Here is a 24,217-nt window from a genome sequence, read left to right on the forward strand (position 1 = left end):
CCCTCCTCTGATGCACAGGATAAGCAGTTTGGTACTTGGAGCCTGAAAGTCACACCTGTTGATTACCTCCTGGGAGTGGCTGACTTAACTGGAGAATTGATGCGGATGTGTATTAACAGTGTGGGGAATGGGGACATTGACACCCCCTTTGAAGTGAGCCAGTTTTTACGTCAGGTTTATGATGGGTTTTCATTCATTGGCAACACTGGGCCTTACGAGGTTTCTAAGAAGCTGTACACTTTGAAACAAAGTCTAGCCAAAGTGGAGAATGCTTGTTATGCGTTGAAAGTCAGAGGTTCAGAAATTCCAAAACATATGCTGGCAGATGTGTTTTCAGTTAAAACAGAAATGATTGATCAAGAAGAGGGCATTTCTTAGAATAACATTACTTATTATCCTCTTGAGAACTCCCAAGAGAGACCAATTTGTAAGACTGTTACTCAGTATTTCATTTGACTCTATTGTGGCTTTTTTGTAGAAATGTTTTCAGTTGTACTTATTTTTAAATTGTATACAAGCTGTACATAAAGTTATCCAAATGAATCATTTCTATGTCTTATTCGTAAAAATTTGCATAAAGATATTTGCAAATATGCCTATTTGAATTTTTGCTGGTTAACCATCCTCATTGGATTTTGTGATGTGAACATGCTTCAGAGTGCACTTCTGCCGTATCTGTTTTAATTTACCTCGTGTGAATTTTGGAGCACTGATATTTAGTGGAAGCCATTTATAATTTAAATTGGTGATTTTGTTATCAGTAGAAAGATTTCTTAGCTGTACATTTGACTTGAGCTTCCTGTTTAAATTTCTTGATATTATTGTACCAAACTTCTAAAACAGGCTTATTTCATGGAAAAAGAACTTAAAAATTAATAAGCTATGATTATTCTCTAAATACAAGTTTTATGAGGTATTGTACTAAGAATTCATATATTCTGGCTAACTTTAAGCCATTTGAATTCATGTGAAGCCGCCTTCCAGAAGAATTGACAGGTTACTAGATATTAGTTGCTTCATTTATTTTTTTTGTCCTTTATTGCAGATCTTATAAGGAATTGGCTCCACTGGTGTTTGAATCGAATTATATATTGCAAATAGAACTGAAAGGCTTTCAGTAGTGATTTTTTAGCTTTTTTTTTTTTTTTTTTTCGTTGTTGTTATATTGCATTAGGCATGTTTGGCAGCTTTCCTATTCTAGCATCTTTTAGAAATTGTACTTAAATAATTATAAGAGAGTGTTGAAAAAAATTTGAAATACTAAGTTAATTCAAATCTTTAGAGTTGTTAAACTGTGTTGATTGGTAGTATAAAAAGTTACCAAAGAAAATTTATCATGTACAGTTCAGCAATAAGACAATTGTCAACACAATTGAGAATAACAATGGTAGCCTCTAATAGTATTTAGAATTGGAATTTGCCTATTAAAATTAATGATAGCTTATTCCATGTGTTATGAAACTGACGTGAGCATGACACTATCAGTTGATGACCAGACATTTCCTTTTGGTTTTGTGAGTTTTGAAAATCTAGATACTGGGTTTTATTTTTGGAAAGATTAGCTAAGGAATGATTCTTTGAAAATGTAATTTTCCAAAAAATTTACCCAAAGGGAAAAATAAAACGACATGCCTAATAAATTAGATTTAATGTTGGTTTTTTGATTATTTTTTGTTTTGAGGGTGGTGGTGGTTTTTTTTTTTAAGCCTTTGTTTTCCTATTCTAAGATATACTCCTGCTGAAATATAGTTCCATTATGTATTTTTGTTCTGCCACTTGAAGTTAAATCTGTAGTGTTATAAGTAAAATAATATTGGATTGATAGGTGTCTTACAGATGTTTAAATTCGAAGTCTTTTGAATAAAATGTTAAAATACAGAAGTTAAGCTTATTTTTTTAATCATATTGAGAAATAATAAAAGTGTTTTAGAAATTTTTGACCAAAACAGGAAACCTAATGTAGACTAACTTAATATGAAGATTTATTATTTTTTAAAATAAGCCAGAAGTAAAGACGTTTTAAAGGTTGGTTAACTCAGCAGCTCAATGATGTTATCAAGGACCCGGAATCCTTCATATTTTCTGCTCTTTAGCATCTTCATCATTTCCTCCTCCAACTAACTCCTTATGATTACAGGATAGTTGCTGCAGTTTGAGGTACCATGACAATTTGACACTATTTATCAGAAGGGTAGATTCTTCTTTGTGCTTTTGTAAGAGTAAAGAAACATTTTCCATAAGCTCTTGGAAAAAACATCTCTTCATATGTCGTTGGCCCAAACTGGGTAACATTCCCATCCCTCTAAACCCATCACTGGAAGAGAGAATGAAATTTCCTTGATAGACCAATCAGTTTATCCAAGAGGAGAAGGGGAGACACTAAGAAGCTGAGTCAGGGTACTGCCGTGTAGCAAGGAAAAATGGCCGTTGTGTAGGCTGTCAGCAGTATCTGTGACAGATGGGTTGGTGCCATTACTGTTGATACCTTTCCACAGAGCATGTCCTACTGATAAATGGGTGTTAGTCTAGTATGATAGAGTATCTCTAGACATCCTGAGTGTCTCTCAATTTTAAAATGCTCTCTCTGGTAGCAACAGTTTTTATCTTTATGATAAAAAGAAATTGATTCCTGGTCACATGGGAATTTGCTGACAGAATCCAGAAGTAAAATCGGGTTATTTCCTTCCTAAGTATGTAATTTTCTCCATATGTTGAATGAGTGGTTTTCAAAGTGCACATTGCAGAGCCCTAGAGGCTTTTGAAGGTGACTCAAAGAAAGATACTACTAAATGCCAGCAATTTTCCTGTGTTCAATTTAGAAATGTTCTTTGAAAAAGGCAGAGGTTAAAAGCTCTGGAAAATAAAGATAAAGCTTAATATTTAAGCTTGGATAAAAAGTATTGTGTAAGTAGGATTAATAATGCTTTTGATGCAGTATCAGAAATGACTGATGGCAGTTAAAATGATGAAAAGTTATATTTTCTCTAGAAATTTCTTTAAACATTCATTTTTGCTTGGGAACGAAGGCCCAGATGCTGAAAAATACTTCAAAATCTCTTCAAACTTAATTGATTGGTTTTATGTTTTAATTTAATTAAAACTAAAATTAGGTTAAGATAAACTTTTTGTTGTTGCTTTAAACTGCACCAGGCTTTATTAGACATATTGGAAGGGGGGTGGAGAGAGGAGTCTGCTCTCAGTGTTTAGTGGGGGTGTTTATACAATTCGATGGGATATTCCCCAGCTCTCCACTAAAGTGGTACCCATGAGGGTCAGAACTATTCAGTCTCCCACAGCTGTGATCACTGCTGGTAGGGACCATATTCTCATGTCTGATGAGTGCTTGTAACCTGCCCCTTAAAAAAAATAAGATTCTCCTCCAACAGTAACATAGTATGATTGTTCTGGTAGAGTCTGCTCCATGAACCATAGTGTCACGATGACTCTGAGACAACCCTGTTCTACTCTGAGGGCATATTCTCTTTGCTAATGCCCAGCCTCTCCTGCAGTGCTCAGGCAGTTTGCTTACTGCTATCAGTTTGTTGGTAGGGCTGTACAGGATGGCCCAAATCACCTGACTGGGGGATGGGAGGCAAGAGGACACGCTCAGTTTGATAGTTCCCAGATGTGGAGGGGATATCTCAGTCTTTATGGACAGTGCTTCTTGAAGGTGGGTCTCTCAAAAAGCAGAATATTGCAGTGAGTGGGGGTAATTCTTCAGTGCTTGGACCTCATTATGCAAAGAAATCTAGAGTTGTCCTACCTAGGCTGGGTTATCTCAGACATCCGAAACAAGGTATACAAGGTAAGTTTCCCAAATACAGCATTTACCCCATGATTACTTAAGAGAATGTCTCTGTTCTTAAATATACATAGAAATATTTATGGGTAAAACATCAATGTATCTGCTGTTTACTCTTAAATGGTTCAGCAACAGTAACAACAACATCAGTATCTATTAGTATATATATTTGGACTACACAAATGTGGGGGGAAAAAGTTGAATGTAGGTAGCAAATAGCATGCAGGGAGTCACTATACCATCCACCAACCTTTCTGTAAATCTTGACAGTTCGAAATGAAATGTACTGAGAAAAAGAAAACCTGATTTTGGAACCTAGAAAAGCCTAGGTTTAGGGAGTAGAGAATAGGAGTCAAATGAAAGCATGGAGGAGTCAGGCAATTTCTCAGAGCAGGTGGTCTCTGCTGCTTGTCTTAACGTGCCTGGGAGGGTGTAGAGTGTGGGATATAGACAAGCAAAAATCCAAGGCAGCATAGAACTGAGTAATTGTGGCTGTAATTCCATTTCTGAGTATCTAACATACATATTCCCTGGTAACAGCAAATGAACCCCAACTGTATGTGTGTAGAACCTTTGTCTATCTGTCTCTAACCCTGGGGCTGCATGCGTGTCTCTCTGAAGTAGCAAAAGAAGAACTCCAACATGGATATTGATGGTTTCTCTATTTTAGTGGGACTCTCAGACAAGATAAATATTTTTTTCAATTTTATTGGAATATAATTGATGTACACTAAACTGCACATATTTAAAGTATACAATTTGATCAGTTTTGGCATATGTATATGCCCATGAAACTGTCACTGCAATCAAGATAACAGGTATTTCCATTACCCCCAAAAGTTTCCTTCCTTGTGCCTTACTTTGTAATTCTTCTTAGCTCTATCTCTGTCCCCATGCAACCACTGATCTGCTTTTTCTCACTGTATACTACTAAACTTTTCATTTTTAATGTTACTGCATGACAACGTGGAACATGAAAAACTAAGAATATTGAGAGGAAGAAAGAACAGGAACTTAAAATATTGTATGTTAAGTTGCTTATTCTTATGGACAGATTTATTCTTTGTTGCTGCCATTGCATAAAGGTTTTAAAAAAAGCTCTCAGGTTTCATCAAAAACTTTCTCTAGGTTCTGTCCTTTATATCACATACTTGCTGTTAATTTGTGTACTTGAACATGAGAAAATTTCACCAAATAGACCATAAGTGATTGCTGTTGTGTAGATTTAAAATAGTAAATCCTTTCTTGTCATCCTTCTCTTTAGTGTTCTTTTTTTCACTCCCTCTCCTTTGGTTGCTTCAGGTACACTGAATAGGATTAATTATAATCCTTGGTTTTATCATCATTGGTACACACATGTCCATATTCTGTTTTCTGTTTTTCTCTTCCTCCCTCATAATGTTATGGACACTGACCAACCCAAGAATTCTAGAACATTACCAATAATTTCTATCTATATATGTGCTGCTGCTCTTTCCCATCTCCTTGTTCACCCTCTTAGTTACTTTGTGTTGCTGTAGCAAAAATACCACAAGTGGATGGCCTTAAAGAACAGAAACTTGTTTTCTCACAGTTTTTAGAGACTAGGAGTTGAAAGGTTGGGGATGAGCAGGGCTCTGCTTTGTCCACTCTAAAACCTGTTGCCATTGAGTTAATTCCAACTCATAGCGACCCAAGAGAAGATTGTTTCTTGTCCTTTTCAGCTCCAGCAGCTCTGGGCATTTCTTGGTATCCCTTGGCTTGTAGATGAATCTCCACATGGTATCATTTCATGGGTGTTTCTATGTCTATTCTACTCTTTTTATAAAATACACCTTAGAAGGAATTAGGTTTAGGACCCATCCTACTCTAGCATGACCTCATTAACATAACAAAAGAAAACCCAGTTTCCAAACAAGGTCACATAGGTACAGGGATTAGGACTTCAGCATATCTTTTTTGGGGACACAATTGAATCCATAACATCATCTCAGAGGCAAATCAATTCTGAAGTTTGTGTTTATTCTTGCTTTCCTCACCAGTTTTACCCATATATCACACTGTTGTTGAGTCGATTCTGACTCGGCGACCCTATAGAACAGAGTAGAACTGCCCCATAGAGTTTCCAAGGAGTGCCTGGTGGATTCAGACTGACTGCATGTATGTGTTCATAAACAGAGTATTTAGTTTTACTTGATTTTGTACTTCAAAAAATAGAAGAGGAATGAACACTTCCCAACGCATGAGGCCAGTATTACCTGTGACCAAAGCTAGAAGGATTCATAAGACAAGATTACAGATCAATTTTTTCATTAATATATATGCAAAAATCTTCAAGAAAATACTAGCAAACCAACTCCAACAGCATATAAAAAGTATTATACACTGTGACCAACTGGGATTTATCCCAGGAATGCAAGATTGTTTAAACATATGAAAGTCAATGTAATCATATTAACAGCATGTAGGAGAAAACCATGATCATCTGAAAAGATTCACAAAAATCGTTGGACAAAATCCAACACCATTTTATGACGTAAACACTCAACAAACTAGGAATAGAAAGGATCTTGTTCAACCTCATAAAGGGCACTTGGGAAAAACCCACGGCTAACATACTTAATGGTGAAGTAGATGAAAGAAAGCTTTCGCCCTAGTATCAGGAACAAGACAAGGATGCCCATTTCTATTCAGGACAATTAGGCAAGAAAAATAAAGGACATCCAGTTTGCAAAACAATAAGTACAACTATTTTTAGATGATAATTTTCTATTGGAAAACCCTAGGGTATAAGGTCAACACAATCTATTGGTTAATCAGTCACAAGAGGACAAATATTGTATGACCTTACCTATATAAGAAGACAAAAGGCAAATGCATAGAGAACAAAGTCTATCAGTGGTTACCAGGGGTAGGAGGGAGACAGAAAGGGATGGGGGGTGGGATTTGCTTATGGAGTACTGAGTTTCAGTGTACAGTGATGGAAAAATCACCATTTATAGTACAGGTGCACAGTTGATTGTAAATGCTGTCAAGTTGTACACCTGTACAAAGTTAAATTAGCAAAAGTACGATTGACATATTTAAAACAACAAAAGAGTAGCTGCTGAGGCTGCTTATGTACAACCAAACGCAGTGGAATTTGGTTCCTTGGTTTGGAGGTTTAGGGTCATGTTTTCATGGGACATCCCAGTTAATTGGCCTAATAAAATGTTCGGTGCTGTTCTATCTGGTAATTCAGTGCATAGCGCCTTGGGTTTTAAAGCTTGCAAGTGGCCATCCAAAGCACAACAATTGGTCTATTATTCTGCAGGAACAGGAAGGAGAGTTGGGAATTAGAGGAGGAAATGGAATGTGTGTCTAATTGTCTTTGTGAACAACTGTCTCCTTTGCCATGAGACCAGAAGAACTGGATGGTGCCCAGCTACCATACTGAACATTTTGATCAAAGATTCTGTAGAAGAATCCTGATCAAAACGGGGGAAGTGAAGAATAGAATTTAAAATTCTCTTGGACTCCAGACTATCTGGTTCCATGGAGGCTGGATGAGTCCCTGAAACTATTGCCCTGAGATAATCTTTAAACCTTAAACCAAAAATATCCCCTGAAGTCATCTTAAAACCGAGCAATAGTTTAGCTTAATTAGTAAAGAATGTCTGCCTTGAGCATTATGCTCATTTAAGAACTGTCTGGGATCAAACTGACAACAGCAGCTCAAAAGATTAGATAGGAACCTTAGGGGGAAGTGAGTTTATGTTAATGGGGGAGGAACAACCCAGAAAAGGAGGGTGAGAATGCTTGCACAAGTGGAAGAATGTTATCAATTTCACTGAATTGTATATGTAGAAACTGTTGAACTAGTGTATGTTCTGCTGTGCATGTTCACAACAGCAACAACAAAATAAAATTGAAGAAAATCAATTGAGTTTCTATACCCCAGCAATAAGCAATCTGAAAAGGAAATGAAGAATTCAATTTACTATAGCATTCTAAAAGAATAAAATACATAGGAATAAATTTAACCAGGGAGGTGAGAAATGTGTACACTGAAAACTATAAAGCATTACTGAAAGTAGAGAGACCTAAATGGAAGGACATTCTGTGTTTATGGACTGAAAGTCTTAATATTGTTAAGATGATGTCAGTACTACCCAAAGCAATCTATAGATTCAGTGCAATCCTTATCAGTATTGCAGCAGTCTTCTTTGTAGAAATGGAAAAGCCTGTCTTCACATTTATATGGAACTACAAGGGGCCCTGAATAGCTAAGAGAATCTTGCAAAAAGAAGAAAAAAATAGGACACACTGTACGATTTCAAAATGTGCTATAAAGCTACAGCAATCAAAACAGGCTGGTACTGGTGTAATAACGGACACACAGATCAGTGAAATAGAATTAAGAGTCCAGAAATAAGCCCGTTATACATCTGTGGTCAATTGATATGTGACAAGAGTGGAGAGTCTATTCAGTGGAGGAAAGAGTAGTATCTTCAATAACTGGTGCTGGAACAACTGGATCTCCACACAAAAGAATGAGGCTGGATTCATAGCTCATGTTGTTGTTGTCGTTAGGTGCCGTTGAGTCGGTTCCGACTCATAGCAACCCTGTGCACAACAGAACGAAACGTTGCCCGGTCCTGTGCCATCTCCACAATTGTTGATATGCTTGAGCTCATTGTTGCAGCCACTGTGTCAATCCACCTCATTGAGGGTCTTCCTCTTTTCCACTGACCCTGTACTCTGCCAAGCATGATGTCCTTCTCCAGGGACTGATCCCTCCTGACAACATGTCCAAAGTTTGTAAGATGCAGTCTCGCCATCCTTGCTTCTAAGGAGCATTCTGGTTGTGCTTCTTCTAAGTCAGATTTGTCCGTTCTTTTGGCAGTCCATGGTATATTCAATATTCTTTGCCAACACAACAATTCAAAGGTGTCAACTCTTCGGTCGTCCTTATCACCATATATGAAAATTAACCCCAAAATGGATCAGCAACATAAATGTATGAACTAAAACTATGAAACTCTTGGAAAAAACACAAGGGTAATCCAATCCTTGGGTACTTGGTTTTTGACAATGGATTCTTAGACATGGACCAAAAGCATGAGCAATAAAAGGTAAAGTAGATAAATTGGACTTTATTAAAATTAAAAATATGCATGAAAAAGTCTTTATCAACAAAGTGAAGAGACAACCTACAGGTTGAGAGAAAATTTTGGGGAACCACATATCTGATAAGGGTTTAAAACCCAAAATATGTAAAGAACTACAGTGTAACAACAAAAAGGCAACCCAATCAAAAAATGGACAAAAGAATTGAGTAGACATTTCACCAAAGAAGATACAAATAGCCAAGAAACACAAGATGATTAATGTCATTAGTCATTAGAGAAATACAAGTCAAAACCACAATGTGATGCCACTTCCTCTCCACTAAACCAAACCAAAACCAAACCCATTGCTGTTGAATCGATTCTGACTCATAGCGACTCTTTAGGACAGAGTAGAACTGCCCTACAGGGTTTACAAGGCTGTAATCTTTATGGAAGCTGACTGCTACATCTTTCTCCCACGGAGTGGCTTGTGGATTTGAACAGCTTACATTTTGGCTAGCAGCTGAATGCTTAACCTTTGTGCAAGCAAGGCTCTTTCACCCCCCAATAGGGTGGGTATTATCAGAAAAATGGCAAACAAGTGTTGAGGATGTGGAAAAATTGGAACCCTCATCAATTGTTGGTGGGATTGTAAAAGGGTGCATCCACTATGGAAAACAGTTTGGTGGTTCCTCAAAAAGTCGAACATATTCATATATATAGGGTGAACTGATTGTTGATAAAGATGCTAAACTCTTACAATGGGGAAGGAAGACCCTTTTCAATAAATGGTGCTGGGAAAGTTGAATATCCGTATGCATAAGAATAAACCAGGACCCAACCCTTACACTGTGCACAAAAACCAAAGTGGATCGAGGATCTTAATTTGAAAACTAAAACCATAAAATTCATAGAAGAAAATGCAGGAACAAAGCTGTGGGACGTAAGTTTTGTGATGCAGGAGCAGCAAAAGACAAATAGGACCTCATGAAACTAAATATTTCAGTTCTTCAAAAGACTATCAAAAAAGTGAAAAGACAGCATACAGAGTGGGAGAAAATTTGGGGGAACCATATATCCAATGAAAATCTGATATCCAGAATTTGTAAAATACTTCTACAACTTCAACAACAAAAAAGGCAACCCAATTAAAAAATGGGTGAAGAATGTGAACAGACATTTCACCAAAGAAGATATTCAAATGGCTAACAAGCATATGAAAAAATATTTAATGTCACTAACCATTAAGGAAGTGCAAATCAAAATCACAATGAAATACCCTTTCACCCCCGTAAGAATGGCAATGATCAAAAGAATGCAAAACACTAGATGGTGTTGAAGAACCCTCATCCATTGCTGGCGGGAGTGAAAAATGTTACAGCCAGGGTGGACAACAGTTTGGTAGTTCCTCAAAAAGTTGAACATAAAATTACCATTAAAAAAAAAAACAAAAACCACTGCCGTCAAGTTGATTGCGACTCACAGCGACCCTATAGGACAGAGTAGAACTGCCCCATAGAGTTTCCAAGGAGCACCTGGCGGATTTGAACTGCCGACCTCTTGGTTAGCAGCTGTAGCACTTAACCACTCTGCCACCAGGGTTTCCGAAACTACCATATGACCCAACAATTTCACTCCTAGGTATATACACAAAAGACCTAAAAACAAAGATATGAATAGACATATGTACACCAATGTTCATTGCAGCACTATTCACAAAGGGTAGAAACAACCAAAATGTCTATCAACTGATGAATGGATAAGCCAAAAGTGGTGTATACTAAACAATGGAATGTTACCCAGCCATAAAGAGGAATGAAGTCCATGCCAAACATGGATGAACCTCGAGGACATTATGTTGAAGGAAATAGGTCAAACACAAAAGGTTATTGTATAGTATCACCTACATGAAATAAGTAAGTATATAAGAATATATTTACTTATTTCATGTATAAAATATATAGAAACCAAAAGTATTTAGTGGTTACCAGGGGCAAGAGAGAGGGGGAAGAAGGGGTTTTAGGTTAGAGTGCATTGTAGCAATGTTAAGAATGGTGGGATAGTTTGGAAAAAGTTAAAATGAGTGTACAACTTGAAGAATGTAATCAATGTCACTGAAGTGTACCTATAGAAATTTATGAAATGTTGTATTGTTTATGTGTCAATCCATCTCATTGAGGGTTTCTTCATTTTCACTGACCTACTTTACCAATCATGATGTCCTTTCTAACAATTCGCCTTTCCTGATGACACGTCCAGAGTAAATGAGCCAAAGTCTCATCATTCTCACTTCTAAGGAGCATTCGGGTTGTATTTCTTCTAAGACTGATTTGTTCGTTCTTCTGAGAGTACACAGTATATTTAATATTCTTCGCCAGCACCACAATTTGAAAGCATCAATTCTTCTGTCTTCCTTTTTTATTGTCCAGCGTTCGCATGCATGTGAGGTGATTGAAAAGACCATGGCTTGGGTCGGATGCATCTTAGTCATGAAAGTGACATCTTTGCTTTTTAGAAAGTTTCTATTAAGATGATTGGTTTACATAATTCTATTTGAACTTATTTCAAGGACTGCTTTATTAATTTGAGGCTATTATGTTTAAGATTATCAAACCTTTCTTGTGAATTGAACTTTTTTACCATTACGTGGTGACTGTCTCCATCCCTAGTGACGCTTCTTGTCTCACGGTATTTTGTCTGATACCAGTATAACTACATCAGCTTTGTTTTGGTTATTATTTGCTTGATAGAACTTCTTTTAATTCTTTAAATTTCCCTTTGCCGTTAGGCCTTTGGTGTGTTTCTTATAAACAGCATCTTACTGCATTTGGTGTTAAATTATTTTACAAATTGGCAGTCCCTGACCTTCAGTTGGTGAGTTTAATCTGTTTATTTGTTTTGCTCATTAATATATTAAGAACTTTCCTCTTACCACTTGCTTAGTTCTTTTTAGACTTTTTCACTAGGGTTGAACTTTGGTTTCATAATTAATTTCAGTAAATATTTATGGAGTGCTTATGAGCAAGATATTGTCCTGACTAGACTTTTCTTTGTAGACCCAGATTAATCTACCGTGACCTCTTATTTTTTGAGGAATAATTTTTCCCCATATTTGGAAATTATGTACATGCCCAGTTAGTGTCTGTTGGCAGACTCTTATTGTTTTCTTCCCCAATTTAGCTGTTGATTGTATGGCTTCTACTGGTATCATCTTTACTATATCTTTTAATAGTCTTTCCGAAAATCTATTCAGAAAAGTACAGTTGAATCCTTGTGGAAGTACAGTACCTCAGGAAACATTTTAATTCTTTCTTTGAGTGCACAAATTCATTGCATCCAGAATTATGGAGATATTTTTGGCAGCTGTTGCAGTCCAGAGCAATATTCATTACTACTAACTGGAGATGAGTCGTATACCCAGATGATCTTACTAGGCCTATGTCAGTTCCTAATTTGGAGTGGCTCTGCAAACAATAGATAAGGTTCTAATTTCTATTATGATTGGTGAAATTTTCAGTATCACTGTTTAGTGCAGACTCTCCGTTTGGGCTCTGTGGATCCCTAGAAGAATTATGGAGGGTGTCTTAGGTATCTAGTGCTGCTATAACAGAAATACCACAAGTGGATGGCTTTAACGAAGAGAAATTTATTTTATCACAGTCTAGTAGGCTACAAGTCCAAGTTCAGGGCGTCACCTCCAGGGGAAGGCTTTCTCTCTCTTTCAGCTCTGGAGGAAGGTCCTTGTCATCAATCTTCCTCTGGTCAAGGAGCTTCTCAGCACGGAGACCAAAGGACGCACTATTCTTCTGGCTCTTGTTTCTTGTTGGTATGAGATCCTCCGTCTCTCTGCTTGCTTCTCTCTTTTATATCTCAAAAAAGATTGGCTCAAGACACAATTCAGTTTTGTAGAATGAGTCCTGCCTCATCAACATAACTGCCACTAATCCCATCTCATCAACATCATAGAGATAGGATTTAAACACATAGGAAAATTACATCAGGTGACAAAATGGTGGACAATCGTACAATACTAAGAATCATGACCTAGCCAAGTTGACAGATGTTTTGGGGGGGCATGATTCAATCTATGACAGAGGGGATTGGTGTCTTTGGAACCCTTATACTTAGAGCCACCCAAAAGTCTAGAAAGTACCTGATGGTCAACAACTTGTTCAGTATGATTGGTGTGACATTTGCAGCCCATAATTTTTTTATGTAAGGCTTTAAAAGCTTTGAGATTATTTGTACATTAAATTCCAACCCACAGGTTAACAATAGTACTACCTTTTGTTTCATTTATATAAATTCAGCTGATTCTCATATAGCTCTGTGTGGTAGCCAGGGGATTGTAATATCTCTCTTCTGCACACAACCTTTTCTTTCCTGTTTATAAATAATGTATCTAAAAATTAGAGTGATTAAGTAACTTGCTCAAGATTATCTAAAAAAGATTATCTACCATGTGTTAAACATAAATTTGGAATTAGAAACCACATCTAATGAAACTTAGATTACACCTTTTCTGAAATAGCGTGCTACTTTATGTGGTTTTTTTATATGTGACCTTCGGCAGGTTCTCCTTGAGCCATAATCTTTTTGAACCTCAGTCTTCTCATCTGTTGAATAATCTCTGACCTACTTTCCTAGGTGTTTTCATAGCTAAACCATACAATCTATGTGAAAATGCATTACAAGGTACTAAGAACCCAGGAATGTAACTCAATAAATAGACTATACCTATAAAATTTTGCATATATTTGAAGGGGAGTCATCAACCCTCTGAAATCCACAATGGATGCTCTAAAACTAGGCCCCTAAACCCAAATTAAGAACTCTTATCATAAGAGGAATCCAAAGATGTCTTTCACATTGTACTATTGTATATGCATGTAGTCTCTGTGTTGATATTTTGAAAGAAACAGAATTCAAATTTTGTTATATAATTTGTGAAAGTGAAATTCTGATGTTAGAGTGTTTTTCTAGAGAAGAACGTCTGTGACTTTCATGTTATCATCAAGTGAGTCTTTGACCTGAAAAAGCTAAGAATCACTGCTCTTGATGATTTCTTAAGGTCCCATGCACCATCAAAGGCTTTATAAATGTATTCGGATTTTAAGTAGATGATATGATTCTCAGGATTTGGGAAGTAGTGAGTTTTTCTTTTGTTCTTCTTTAAACACGAAGTGAAATTCTATTGAACAAAGGTTTCAGAGTTGCAGCTTCCTTTGTCCCCTAATGAAAGTTCTAATGTAGAATCACATTGATATTTTAATTCAGAGATTACCTATTGTGATTGTCCTCCATGTAGATACAATTTTGTATGTCTTAGAAGAAATGCTTTTTGCCTTTGTGGAATAAAGTAAGCATACATAGTTAATTTTCAGTTGTATCATCTGCAGATTTTAGGAAAAAAGTATTTATTTCCAACTGGTCTACTTTTTCTGGAAAAAACTTTTTTTTTGTAACTGTCCTTAATGACTTTTCCAATGCCAAGCATTTATTTGAATACCCAAACTCAGAAGTGTTACTTTAAGAAACATGGTAGGGCAATGTCAAGCTAACACAAGGAACACAGGACTCAAAGTCAACAGTGTTTTCCCAGACTGAAAATGCAAATGAAAGCTCTAAGACTGCCTACTTAATACTGTCTACCAGATACACACACACTCACACACACACCCCAGAGGAATTTCTCTGGGACTCTTCTCAGTACTTCCGTACGTGCTGGTAAAATGCGTAAGAGCCTATAATATCCAACAGGCAGAGCCCTAATGACACTGACCCTTCAGGAATGAAGACGTGGTTTATCCACCAGGTAATGACCTCAGGTAACTGAGGTTTTGGCTGAAGGCAAAGGGAAATTATGAATACCAACTGTCACCTTAGGGCCAATGGCAGAAACAAGGATTTTAGTAATAATGCATGTTTTCTACTTGATTTATTGTGTATATATTTTATATATTAATAAGTTGTGTCTTTTTTTCTTCCCCTCTCTTTAGGCTGTTATTTTACAGAGCACGTGTTGTTCTTGGTTAATCTTTTAATTTCGCCTTCAAGTTGATAGGAGAGCAAAGGCAAGTTGTATTGAACTAAAGAGAGAATGAATGCATATATATATATATGTATGCACACTGATAGGACTTTGTCTCTCCCCATTTAAGAAGGTGATCGTGCCTTAATTCTATGAAGGATCATTGCATCACATTAGGTGGAAGCATGATGCTTGGACGTTTAAGTACAGTTAGAAGGGTGCGTATGAATGCTGAGTAACCAAAGGAGTGGACTATGTCAGGTATTGCCTATTGATACTCAGTACTATACCTGCCCTTCTAAACTCTTATTGTAGGGTTCGAAAGCCCAGACACTTCCCAGACTCCCTTGCTAAGAGGATTTTAGTTGCATTCCACCAATGAGGGGCACGTGTAATATTTGGAAGGGAAAAGAGAAACAAAAGCCATTATTTTTCCAACAGCATCAGAGGACAGGCGGACAGGCTTTTGAGATGGTATACGTGAGGTTTTGCAGGAGCTTCTGCGTTCTGTTAATCACCTGCTTCAGTGCTGCAGGCTGCTGAGGTCATCAGCCATGGTTTCCTGTAATTCCTGCAACGTCTTGATTTCCTGAACTCACTGGCAGCTCTCCCAGATCTTCCTTTCCCTCAGCCCTTCCAAACGTTTTGGAAGCACCTGTGTTAAATCCTTTTCAGAGTCTAGAAATGCCTACAGTGCTTTCTGTTTGCCTGACTGAATACTGACTGATAGAGCCAGTTTTCAGAGATGATATACAAATGAATCTTAAGCATAGGAATAGATGCCCAATCTCTCTCATAAGAGAAATGAAAATTAAAACTACAAGGTACCCTTTTCACATATCAGATGGGTTAAGATTTGAAGTTTGGTAACAGTGTGTTGGTGTGGCGGAGATGGGCACTCACACTGCTGTGAACCGTGCAAATTGGTAGATAACGTAGGGAGGGCATGTTGGCAGTAGCTCAGCTCTCAAGTTCATCCATATGCTTATGAAATCACATGTTCAAAAAACACTCATCACAGCATTGTTTGAAATATCAAAAAAATTGAAACTTAAGTGTCCGTTCATGGAGGACAAGTTAAATAAATTATTGTACAATCGTAAAATTAAATGCTATAAAGCCTTTGAGAAGAAAGACATCTAAGCCATTTTAACTGAAAAAGGAAAAGGTATATATGCCACTACTGTGTGAAAAAAGTTAAAAGAATATATGTTTTTGTAAATGTACAGACTATCTCAAAAAGGACACACAAAATGGCAATAGTGCTTGCCTTTGGGGAGGGGATATTAGGTCGTTGGGGAATCAGGGAGAAGGGACTCGTATTTTGATTTTTTGACTATTCCTTACCCATTCAGCAGAAGAAAAGATCTCTCTTTAGGTGCCTTCAAAATGTCAAGGCAGGCATACGTTTGACAAAGGCTGTTTTGCTGGGCATGTCAGGGGCAGCATTAAATTAGGACACTTTGCCTAAGATCGCCAATGTTTCTTTCCACTGATGGAACTATTTACTTCCTAAACAAAATTGGTGTCATACACATTTATTTCAGCTCTCCCTCTGCAATGCCCTTCATTCAAATGTGAATTAGTAAGCCTGAAAATAAAGGTAGCGTATTTGCAGGCTTTCTATGATGTAAAAAGCTGACAACCAAGGATAAAATTGGTATTATCGCTCACCTTGTTTCAGTCTTCTCCAAAGAGGATTTGGAATGTACAAAGACGTAGGTTTTGGAGGGCTAGAAAAACCAGTGTTAATAGCGTAACACTCCGCCCTTGCTGTTTTCAGAGGTAACTACCAACCTGAAGGTTGGAATATAGCCTTCTGATACGTATTTTGATGTTTTTCCTACATACGTATGTTCCCAAAATTGTTTGTTTTGTTTGCTTTTTAAGTTTATGTAATGTCATACTGAACATATCTTTTTGGAACTAGCTGGGTCAGTTTGGTTTTGGTAATGACTAAAGATGTTGAGTATCTTTTCATGTACTTGTTGGCCATTTGAGTACCCTCTTTGGTGAAATGTTTGTTCAAGTCCTTTGCCCATATTTTTATTGGGTTGTTTGTCTTTTGTTGTTAAGTTGTAGAAGTTGCATATATATTTTGGGTATTAGGCCCTTATCTATCATGTCTAAAAATTTTCTCCCAGTCTATAAGTTGTCTTTTTGCTTTGCTGGTAAAGTCCTTTTTATGTACCAAACATAGAATTCCATTTTATGAACAACAAGGCTAGTCTTCTCCCCTCACCTGCCCCTCATACTATTTTCCCCTTAGTTTATAACGAAACCATCCTTTCAGCTGGTCAGGCATAATAAGAGTCATCCTTGGTTCCTCTCTTTGACTCACATTCCACGTTCGATCTATCAGAAATTTTGTAGGCTTTTATCTTTAAAATAGAGCCCTAGTGGCACAGTGGTGAAGCGGTAGGCTGCTAACCAAAAGGTTAGCAATCGAAATCCACCAGCTGCTCCTTGGAAACCGTATGGGGCAGTTCTGCTCTGTCACAACATGTCGGAATTGACTCGAAGGCAATGGGGTTTTTTTTTTTTTTAATAATTTTTATTGTGCTTTAAGTGGAAAAAAAAAAAAAACTTTTTTTTTAAGTGAAAGTTTACAGATCAAGTCAGTCTGTCACACATAAGCCTATATACACCTTACTACATACTCCCATTTACTCTCCGCCTAATGAGTCAGCCTGCTCCCTCCCTCCAGTCTCTCCTTTCGTGACTGTTTTGCCAGTCTCTAACCCTCCCCTCCCATCTCCCCTCTAGACAGGAGATGCCAACACAGTCTCAAGTGTCCACCTGATACAAGTAGCTCACTCTTCATCAACATCTTTCTCCAACCCATTGTCCAGTCCCTCCCATGTCTGATGAGTTGTCTTCGGGAATGGTTCCTGTCCTGGGCCAACAGAAGGTTTGGGGACCATGACTGCTGGGATTCTTCTAGTCTCAGTCAGACCATTAAGTCTTGTCTTTTTATGAGAATTTGGGGTCTGCATTCCACTGTTCTCCTGCTCCCTCAGGGGTCCTCTGTTGTGCTCCCTGTCAGAGCAGTCATTGGTTGTGGCTGGGCACCATCTAGTTCTTCTGGTCTCAAGATGATGTAAGTCTCTAGTTCATGTGGCCCTTTCTGTCTCTTGGGCTCATAGTTATCGTGTGACCTTGGTGTTCTTCATTCTCCTTTGGTCCAGGTGGGTTGAGACCAATTGATGCATCTTAGATGGCCGCTTGTTAGCATTTAAGACCCCAGACTCCACACTTCGAAGTGGGATGCAGAATGTTTTCATAATAGGATTTATTTTGCCAATTGACTTAGAAGTCAGCAATGGGGTTTTTAATCTTTAAAATATATCCAGCACCCAACATTCTTTGATCACCCTGGTCCAAGCCATTACCATCTCTTACTTGGTTTACGGCAATAGCTCCCTAACTGGTCTTCCTGGTGCCATCCTTGCTTCCCTACAGAGTAGTCAGAGTGATCCTTTAAAAAATGCAGTCAGATCACCTTGCTTTTCTGTTTAAATTACTGTCAAAAAAAAAAAAAAAAAAAACCAAACCCATTGCAGTTGACTGGATTAGGACTCATAGTGACCCTATGGGACAGAGTACTACTACCCCATAGGGTTTCCAAGGAGTGGCTGGTGGATTTGAACTGCCAACTTTTTGGCCAGCTACTAACTTAATACAGAGTAAAAAGCCCATGTCCTTACAATGGCCCACAAGACTGGCCCACATAATCTGCACCCTTCTTCATTTTAGTCTAATTCTCTCTTGTTCTCTTCACTCCAACCCCCCTGGCCCTCTGCTCTGGATCTTTTCCCTGTCTGTTCCTTCTGCCTGGTGCCCCTCCTTCCACATATCTGTATGGTGATTCTGTCACCTTTTTTTAGTTTGTGCAAATGTTCCACCTACTTAATGAGACCTACCTTGAGCTTCTAAATTGCCGCTTACCACCCACTCCACACCTCAGTGCTGCTGCCTTACACAATTCCAGAGGGTGACGTTTATATAGAATATAATATGAATGGCATCCTTGAAGCTGTGGAAAGTCGCATTGCCTTGGCCTATTCTGTTGCTTGTAGCACTTATCCCATCTAGTATACCATGTAACTTATGTGCTATACTTGTTTATCTCCCTTCACTAGTGCATAAACTCCCCAAGGAGAGGAATGTTTGTCTGTTCTACTTGCTGGTGTATCCCAAACATGTTGAATGGTCCCTGGCACAGAATGGTCACTCAGTGAATATTTGTAGAATGAATGAACACTTAGATTTTCCCCCAAAGTTTTGATATCATAAACACTGCAGTAGTGGATATCCTTAGCTCATCTCTCTGTGGGCACTTGTAAGAATTTCTCTAGGTAGAATATCTAGTAATGAAAGTGCTTGGTCTTAGAGTATATGCGTGTTTAGCTTTATTAGATATTGCTAAAATGCTTGTACCAATTTACACTTCCTTCTGCAATGTGGAAGAATTTGTGTTTCCACATAGTAATTTTGCCAGTGCTGGTGGTCAGTCTTATGGGTTTTAAATAGTATCTCTCTTAGTTTAGTATGAAATATGTTTTCGTCAGCCAAAAACTATTGAATATTGACAATTTAATGTGATTTAATATTAACAGTGTCTCCACAATTATAATTTTTTTGTCATTCAGCTTACTTTTGTAATTTACGTGTTCATATATGTTTGATATTTATCTATTAGATTTTTAATTTTCAAATCAACTTTCTAAGTTCATTGAAAACTTTTGGAATTTGTATTTTAATTACATTGATATTTATGCATGGATTTTTTGAGAACCGCCATCTTTATAATTTTTTCTACCCATGGGCAGGGTATTATTTCTCCATTTATTTAGGTTTGTTGAGTCCTTCAGTGAAGCTTTATAATTTTATTTGTAGATCTTGCTCATGTTTTGAGAAGTTTACTCCTTGGTATCCATAAAGTATTGTTATTGTGTGGAATGGTATCTTTTTCAATGATACTTTCTCATTTATATTTTACGTTAGAACAATACTGATTTCTCTGTATTGTTCTTATATCCAACAATCTTTCTGAATTCTTTTTTTTAATATTTAATTTTATTTTGTTGTTGTTGAGAATGTACATAGCAAAATGTACACCAAATCAACAGTTTCTACATGTACTGTTTAGTGACATTGATTACATTCTTCGAGTTCTGTAACCATTCTCACTCCCCTTTTCTGAGTTGTTCCCCCCCATTAACATTAGTTCACTGCTCCCTAAGGTTCCTATCTAATCTTTTGAGTTGTTGTCGTCACTTTGATCCCCTGTAGATAGTTCTTAAAGGAGCATAATGCTCAAGGCAGACATTCTATACTAGTTAAGCTGAACTATTTTTTGGTTCTCAGAAGACTTCAGGGGGTATTTTTGATTTAAGGTTTAAAGATTATCTCAGGGCAACAGTTTCAGGGGTTCATCCAAACATCATGTCTCCAGGAAATCTGGAGTCCATGAGAATTTGAAATCCTGTTTTTTATTTTCCCTTTTTTTGATAAGAATTCTTCTATGGAATCTTAGATCAAAATGTTCAGTAATGGTAACTGGGCACCATCCAGTTCTTCTGGTCTCATGGTAGAGGAGGCAGGTGTTCATGGAGGCAATAGCCACACATTCCTTTCCTCCTCCTATTCCTGACCCTCCTTCTTCTTCTGTTGTTTCAGGTGAATAGAGACTAATTGTTGTGCCTTAGAATGGCCACTTGTAAGCTTTTAAGACCCCAAGCACCATGCAATGAACCAAGAGGTAGAACAGAGACACTAAACATGTTATTAGTCCAATTAACTGGGATATCCCATGAAACCATGAACCTAAACTTACAAACCAAGAAACGAAATCCCATAAGCAGCCTCAGCAGTTACCCTTTTTAAAATTTTTTTTCATTGTTGTAAATACATCTATCACACGACTTTTGCCAATTCAACTTTTTACAGGTGTACAACTTACAGCAATTACAATAATTGGCTGTGCAACCCTACCCTTTTTGAACATGTTATTTCCATCACCGTTAACTCCCCATTCCCCTCCTTCCCACCCTTAGTTGTTGCTTTCTTTTTCACTCATAGCGACCCTACAACAGAATGAAACACTGCCTGGTCCTGCGTGCCATCTTCACTATCTTTGTTATACTTGAGCCTGTTGTTGCAGCCACTCTGTCAGTCCATCTCGTAGCGGGTTTTCCTCTTTTTTGCTTACCCTCTGCTTTACCAAGTATGATACCCTTCTCCAGGGATTTGTCCCTCCTGATAACATGTCCAAAGTACGTGAGATGAAGCCTCGCCATCCTCGCTTCCAAGGGGCACTCTGACTGTATTTCTTCCAGGACAGACTTGTTTGTTCTTCTGGCAATCCAGAGTATATTCAATATTCTTCGCCAACACCATGATTCAAAGGCGTCAATTCTTTGGTCTTCCTTTTTCATTGTCCAGCTTTCACAAGCATATGAGGCGATTGAAAATACCATGGCTTGGGTTAGGCATACCCTAGTCCTTAAAGTGACATCTTTGCTGTTTAATACTTTAGGGAGGTCTTTTGCAGCCGATTTGCCCAATGCAATATGTCATTTGCTTTCCTGACTGCTGCTTCCTTGGGTGTTGACTGCGGATGCAAGTAAAATGAAATAATTGACAATGTCAGTCTTTTCTCCTTTTATCATGATGTTGCTTATTGGTCCAGTTGTGAAGATTTTTGTTTTCTTTTATGTTGAGGTGCAATCCATACTGAAGGCTGTAGTCTTTGATCTTCATCAGTAAGTGCTTCAAGTCCTCTTCATTTTCAGCAAGCAAGGTTGTTTCATCTGCATATCACAGGTTATTAGTCTAACTGATGCTGAGTTTTTTTTTTAATAATTTTTATTGAGCTCTAAGTGAACGTTTACAAATCAAGTCAGTCTGTCACATATAAGCTTATATACACCTTACTCCATACTCCCACTTACTCTCCCCCTAATGAGTCAGCCCTTCCAGTCTCTCCTTTCGTGACAATTTTGCCAGTTTCTAACCCTCTCTACCCTCCTATCTCCCCTGCAGACAAGAGATGCCAACACAGTCTCAAGTGTCCACCTGATACAGGTAGCTCACTCTTCATCAGCATCTCTCTCCAACTCATTGTCCAGTCCCTTCCATGTCTAATGAGTTGTCTTCGGGAATGGTTCCTGTCCTGGGCCAACAGAAGGTTTGGGGACCATGACCACCAGGATTCCTCTAGTCTCAAGCAGACCATTAAGTCTGGTCTTTTTATGAGAATTTGGGGTTTGCATCCCACTATTCTCCTGCTCCCTCCGGGGTTCTCTGTTGTGCTCCCTGTGTTCTTCTTTATATAGCCCAACTTCTTGGATTATTTGCTCAGCATAGAGATTGAATAAGTATGATGAAAGGATACAACCCTGACCCACACCTTTCTTGATTTTAAACTATGCAGTATCCTCTTGCTATGTTTGAACGACTGCCTCTTTGTCTATGTGCAGGTTCCTCATGAGCACAATTAAGTGTTCTGGAATTCCCATTGTTCTCGATGTTATCCATAATTTGTTATGATCCACAGAGTCGAATGCCTTTGCATAGTCAACAAAATGTAGGTAAACATCTTTCTGGTATTCTTTGCTTTCAGCCAAGATCCATCTAACACCAGCAATGATATCCTTCGTTCAATGTCCTTTTTTGAATCCAGCTTGAATTTCTGGCAGCTCCCTGTCAATGTACTGCTGCAACCATTTTTGAAGGATTTTCAGCAAAGTTTTACTTGTGTGTGATGTTAATTATTCGATAATTTCTGCATTCCGTTGGATCATCTTTCTTTGGAATGGGCACAAGTATGGATATCTTCCAGTCAGTTGGCCAGGTAGCTGTCTTCTAAATTTCTTGGTGTAGACAAGTGAGCACCTCCAGCATTACATCCCTTTGTTGAAACATCTTGATTGGTATTCTGTCAATTCCTGGAATCTTGTTTTTCATCAATGCCTCCGGTGCAGCTTGGACATCTTCCTTTAATACCAGTTCTTTATCATATGCTACCTCCGGAAATGGTTGAATGTCAACCAATTCTTTTTGGTACAGTAATTCTGTGTATTCCTTCCATCTTCTTTTGATGCTTCCTGCATCATTCAGTATTTTACCCATTCCAAAAACCCACTGCCGTTGAGTCAATTCTGACTCATAGTGACCCTATGGGACAGAGTAGAACTGCCCCACAGAGTTTCCAAGTGCCTGGTGGAATTGAACTGCTGAGCTTTTGGTTAGCAGCCATAGCACTTAACCACTATGCCACCAGGGTTTCCATTTTACCCATAGAATCCTTCAGATTTTCAACTCAAGGCTTGAATTTTTTTCTTAAGTTCTTTCACCTTGAGAAATGCTGAGCATGTTATTCCTTTCTGGTTTTCTAACTCCAGGTGTTTGCACATGTCATTATAATATTTTTACTTTATCTTCTCGAGCTGCCTTTTGAAATCTTCTGTTCAGCTCTTGTATTTCATCATTTCTTCCATTTGCTTTAAGTACTCGATGTTCAAGATCAAGTTTCAGAGTCTCTTCTGACATCCCTTTTGGTCTTTTCTTTCTTCCTGTCTTTTTATTGACCTCTTGCTTTTTTCGTGATAATGTCCTTGATGTCATTTCATAACTCCTCTGGTCTTTGGTCATTAGTGTTCAGTTTGTCAAATCTATTCTTGAGATGGTCTCCAAATTCAGGCAGAATATACTCAAGGTCATATTTTGGCTCTTGTGGACTGTTTTAATTTTTACTAAAAAAAAATTTAACTGTTAAATTCTTTAAATGTTCTTCAGCTTCAACTTGAACTTGCAAATGAGCAATTGATGGTCTGTTCTGCAGTTGGCACCTGTTGTTCTGACTGATGATATTGAGTTTTTCTATTGTCTATTTCTACAAATGTAGTTGATTTGATGGAAACACTGGTGGAGTAGTGGTTAAGAGCTATGGCTACTAACCAAAAGGTCAGCAGTTCAGATCCATCAGGCGCTCCTTAGAAACCCTATGGGGTAGTTCTACTCTGTCCTTTAGGGTCGGTATGAGTCGGAATCAATGGCAGTGGGTTTTTTTTTTTTAGTTGATTTGATTCCTGTGTTTTCTATCTTGTGAGGTCCATGTGCATAGTTGCAGTTTACTGTTGTTGAAAACAGTACTTGCAATGAAGAAGTCGTTGGTCTTGCAAACTTCTGTCATGCAATCTCCAACATTATTTCTGTCACCAAGGCCATATTTTCCAAACTACTGATTCTTCTTTGTTCCTATCTTTTGAATTCTAATCACCAGTAATTATGAACACATCTTGATTGTAT

At 37.8% G+C, this 24,217-nt stretch overlaps 1 protein-coding gene across 3 annotated transcripts in view; it reads left to right on the plus strand.

The window, feature by feature from the left end:
* The window catches only part of TSNAX (translin associated factor X), a 94,696-nt gene that overhangs the window by 50,665 nt on the left and 19,814 nt on the right, over positions 1–24,217 (plus strand). For 2 of the 3 annotated variants that reach the window (XM_064276657.1, XM_064276658.1), the window contains exon 6: positions 1–24,217. This exon is cut by the window's right edge and continues 19,814 nt beyond it. In XM_064276657.1, the coding sequence (XP_064132727.1) occupies positions 1–378 (378 nt within the window). In that variant the 3' untranslated portion in view covers positions 379–24,217. The other variant, XR_010319405.1, reaches the window with a different exon arrangement.

This window comes from Loxodonta africana, chromosome 25, assembly GCF_030014295.1.
Source record: "Loxodonta africana isolate mLoxAfr1 chromosome 25, mLoxAfr1.hap2, whole genome shotgun sequence".
In the NCBI taxonomy this organism is placed as follows: domain Eukaryota; kingdom Metazoa; phylum Chordata; class Mammalia; order Proboscidea; family Elephantidae; genus Loxodonta; species Loxodonta africana.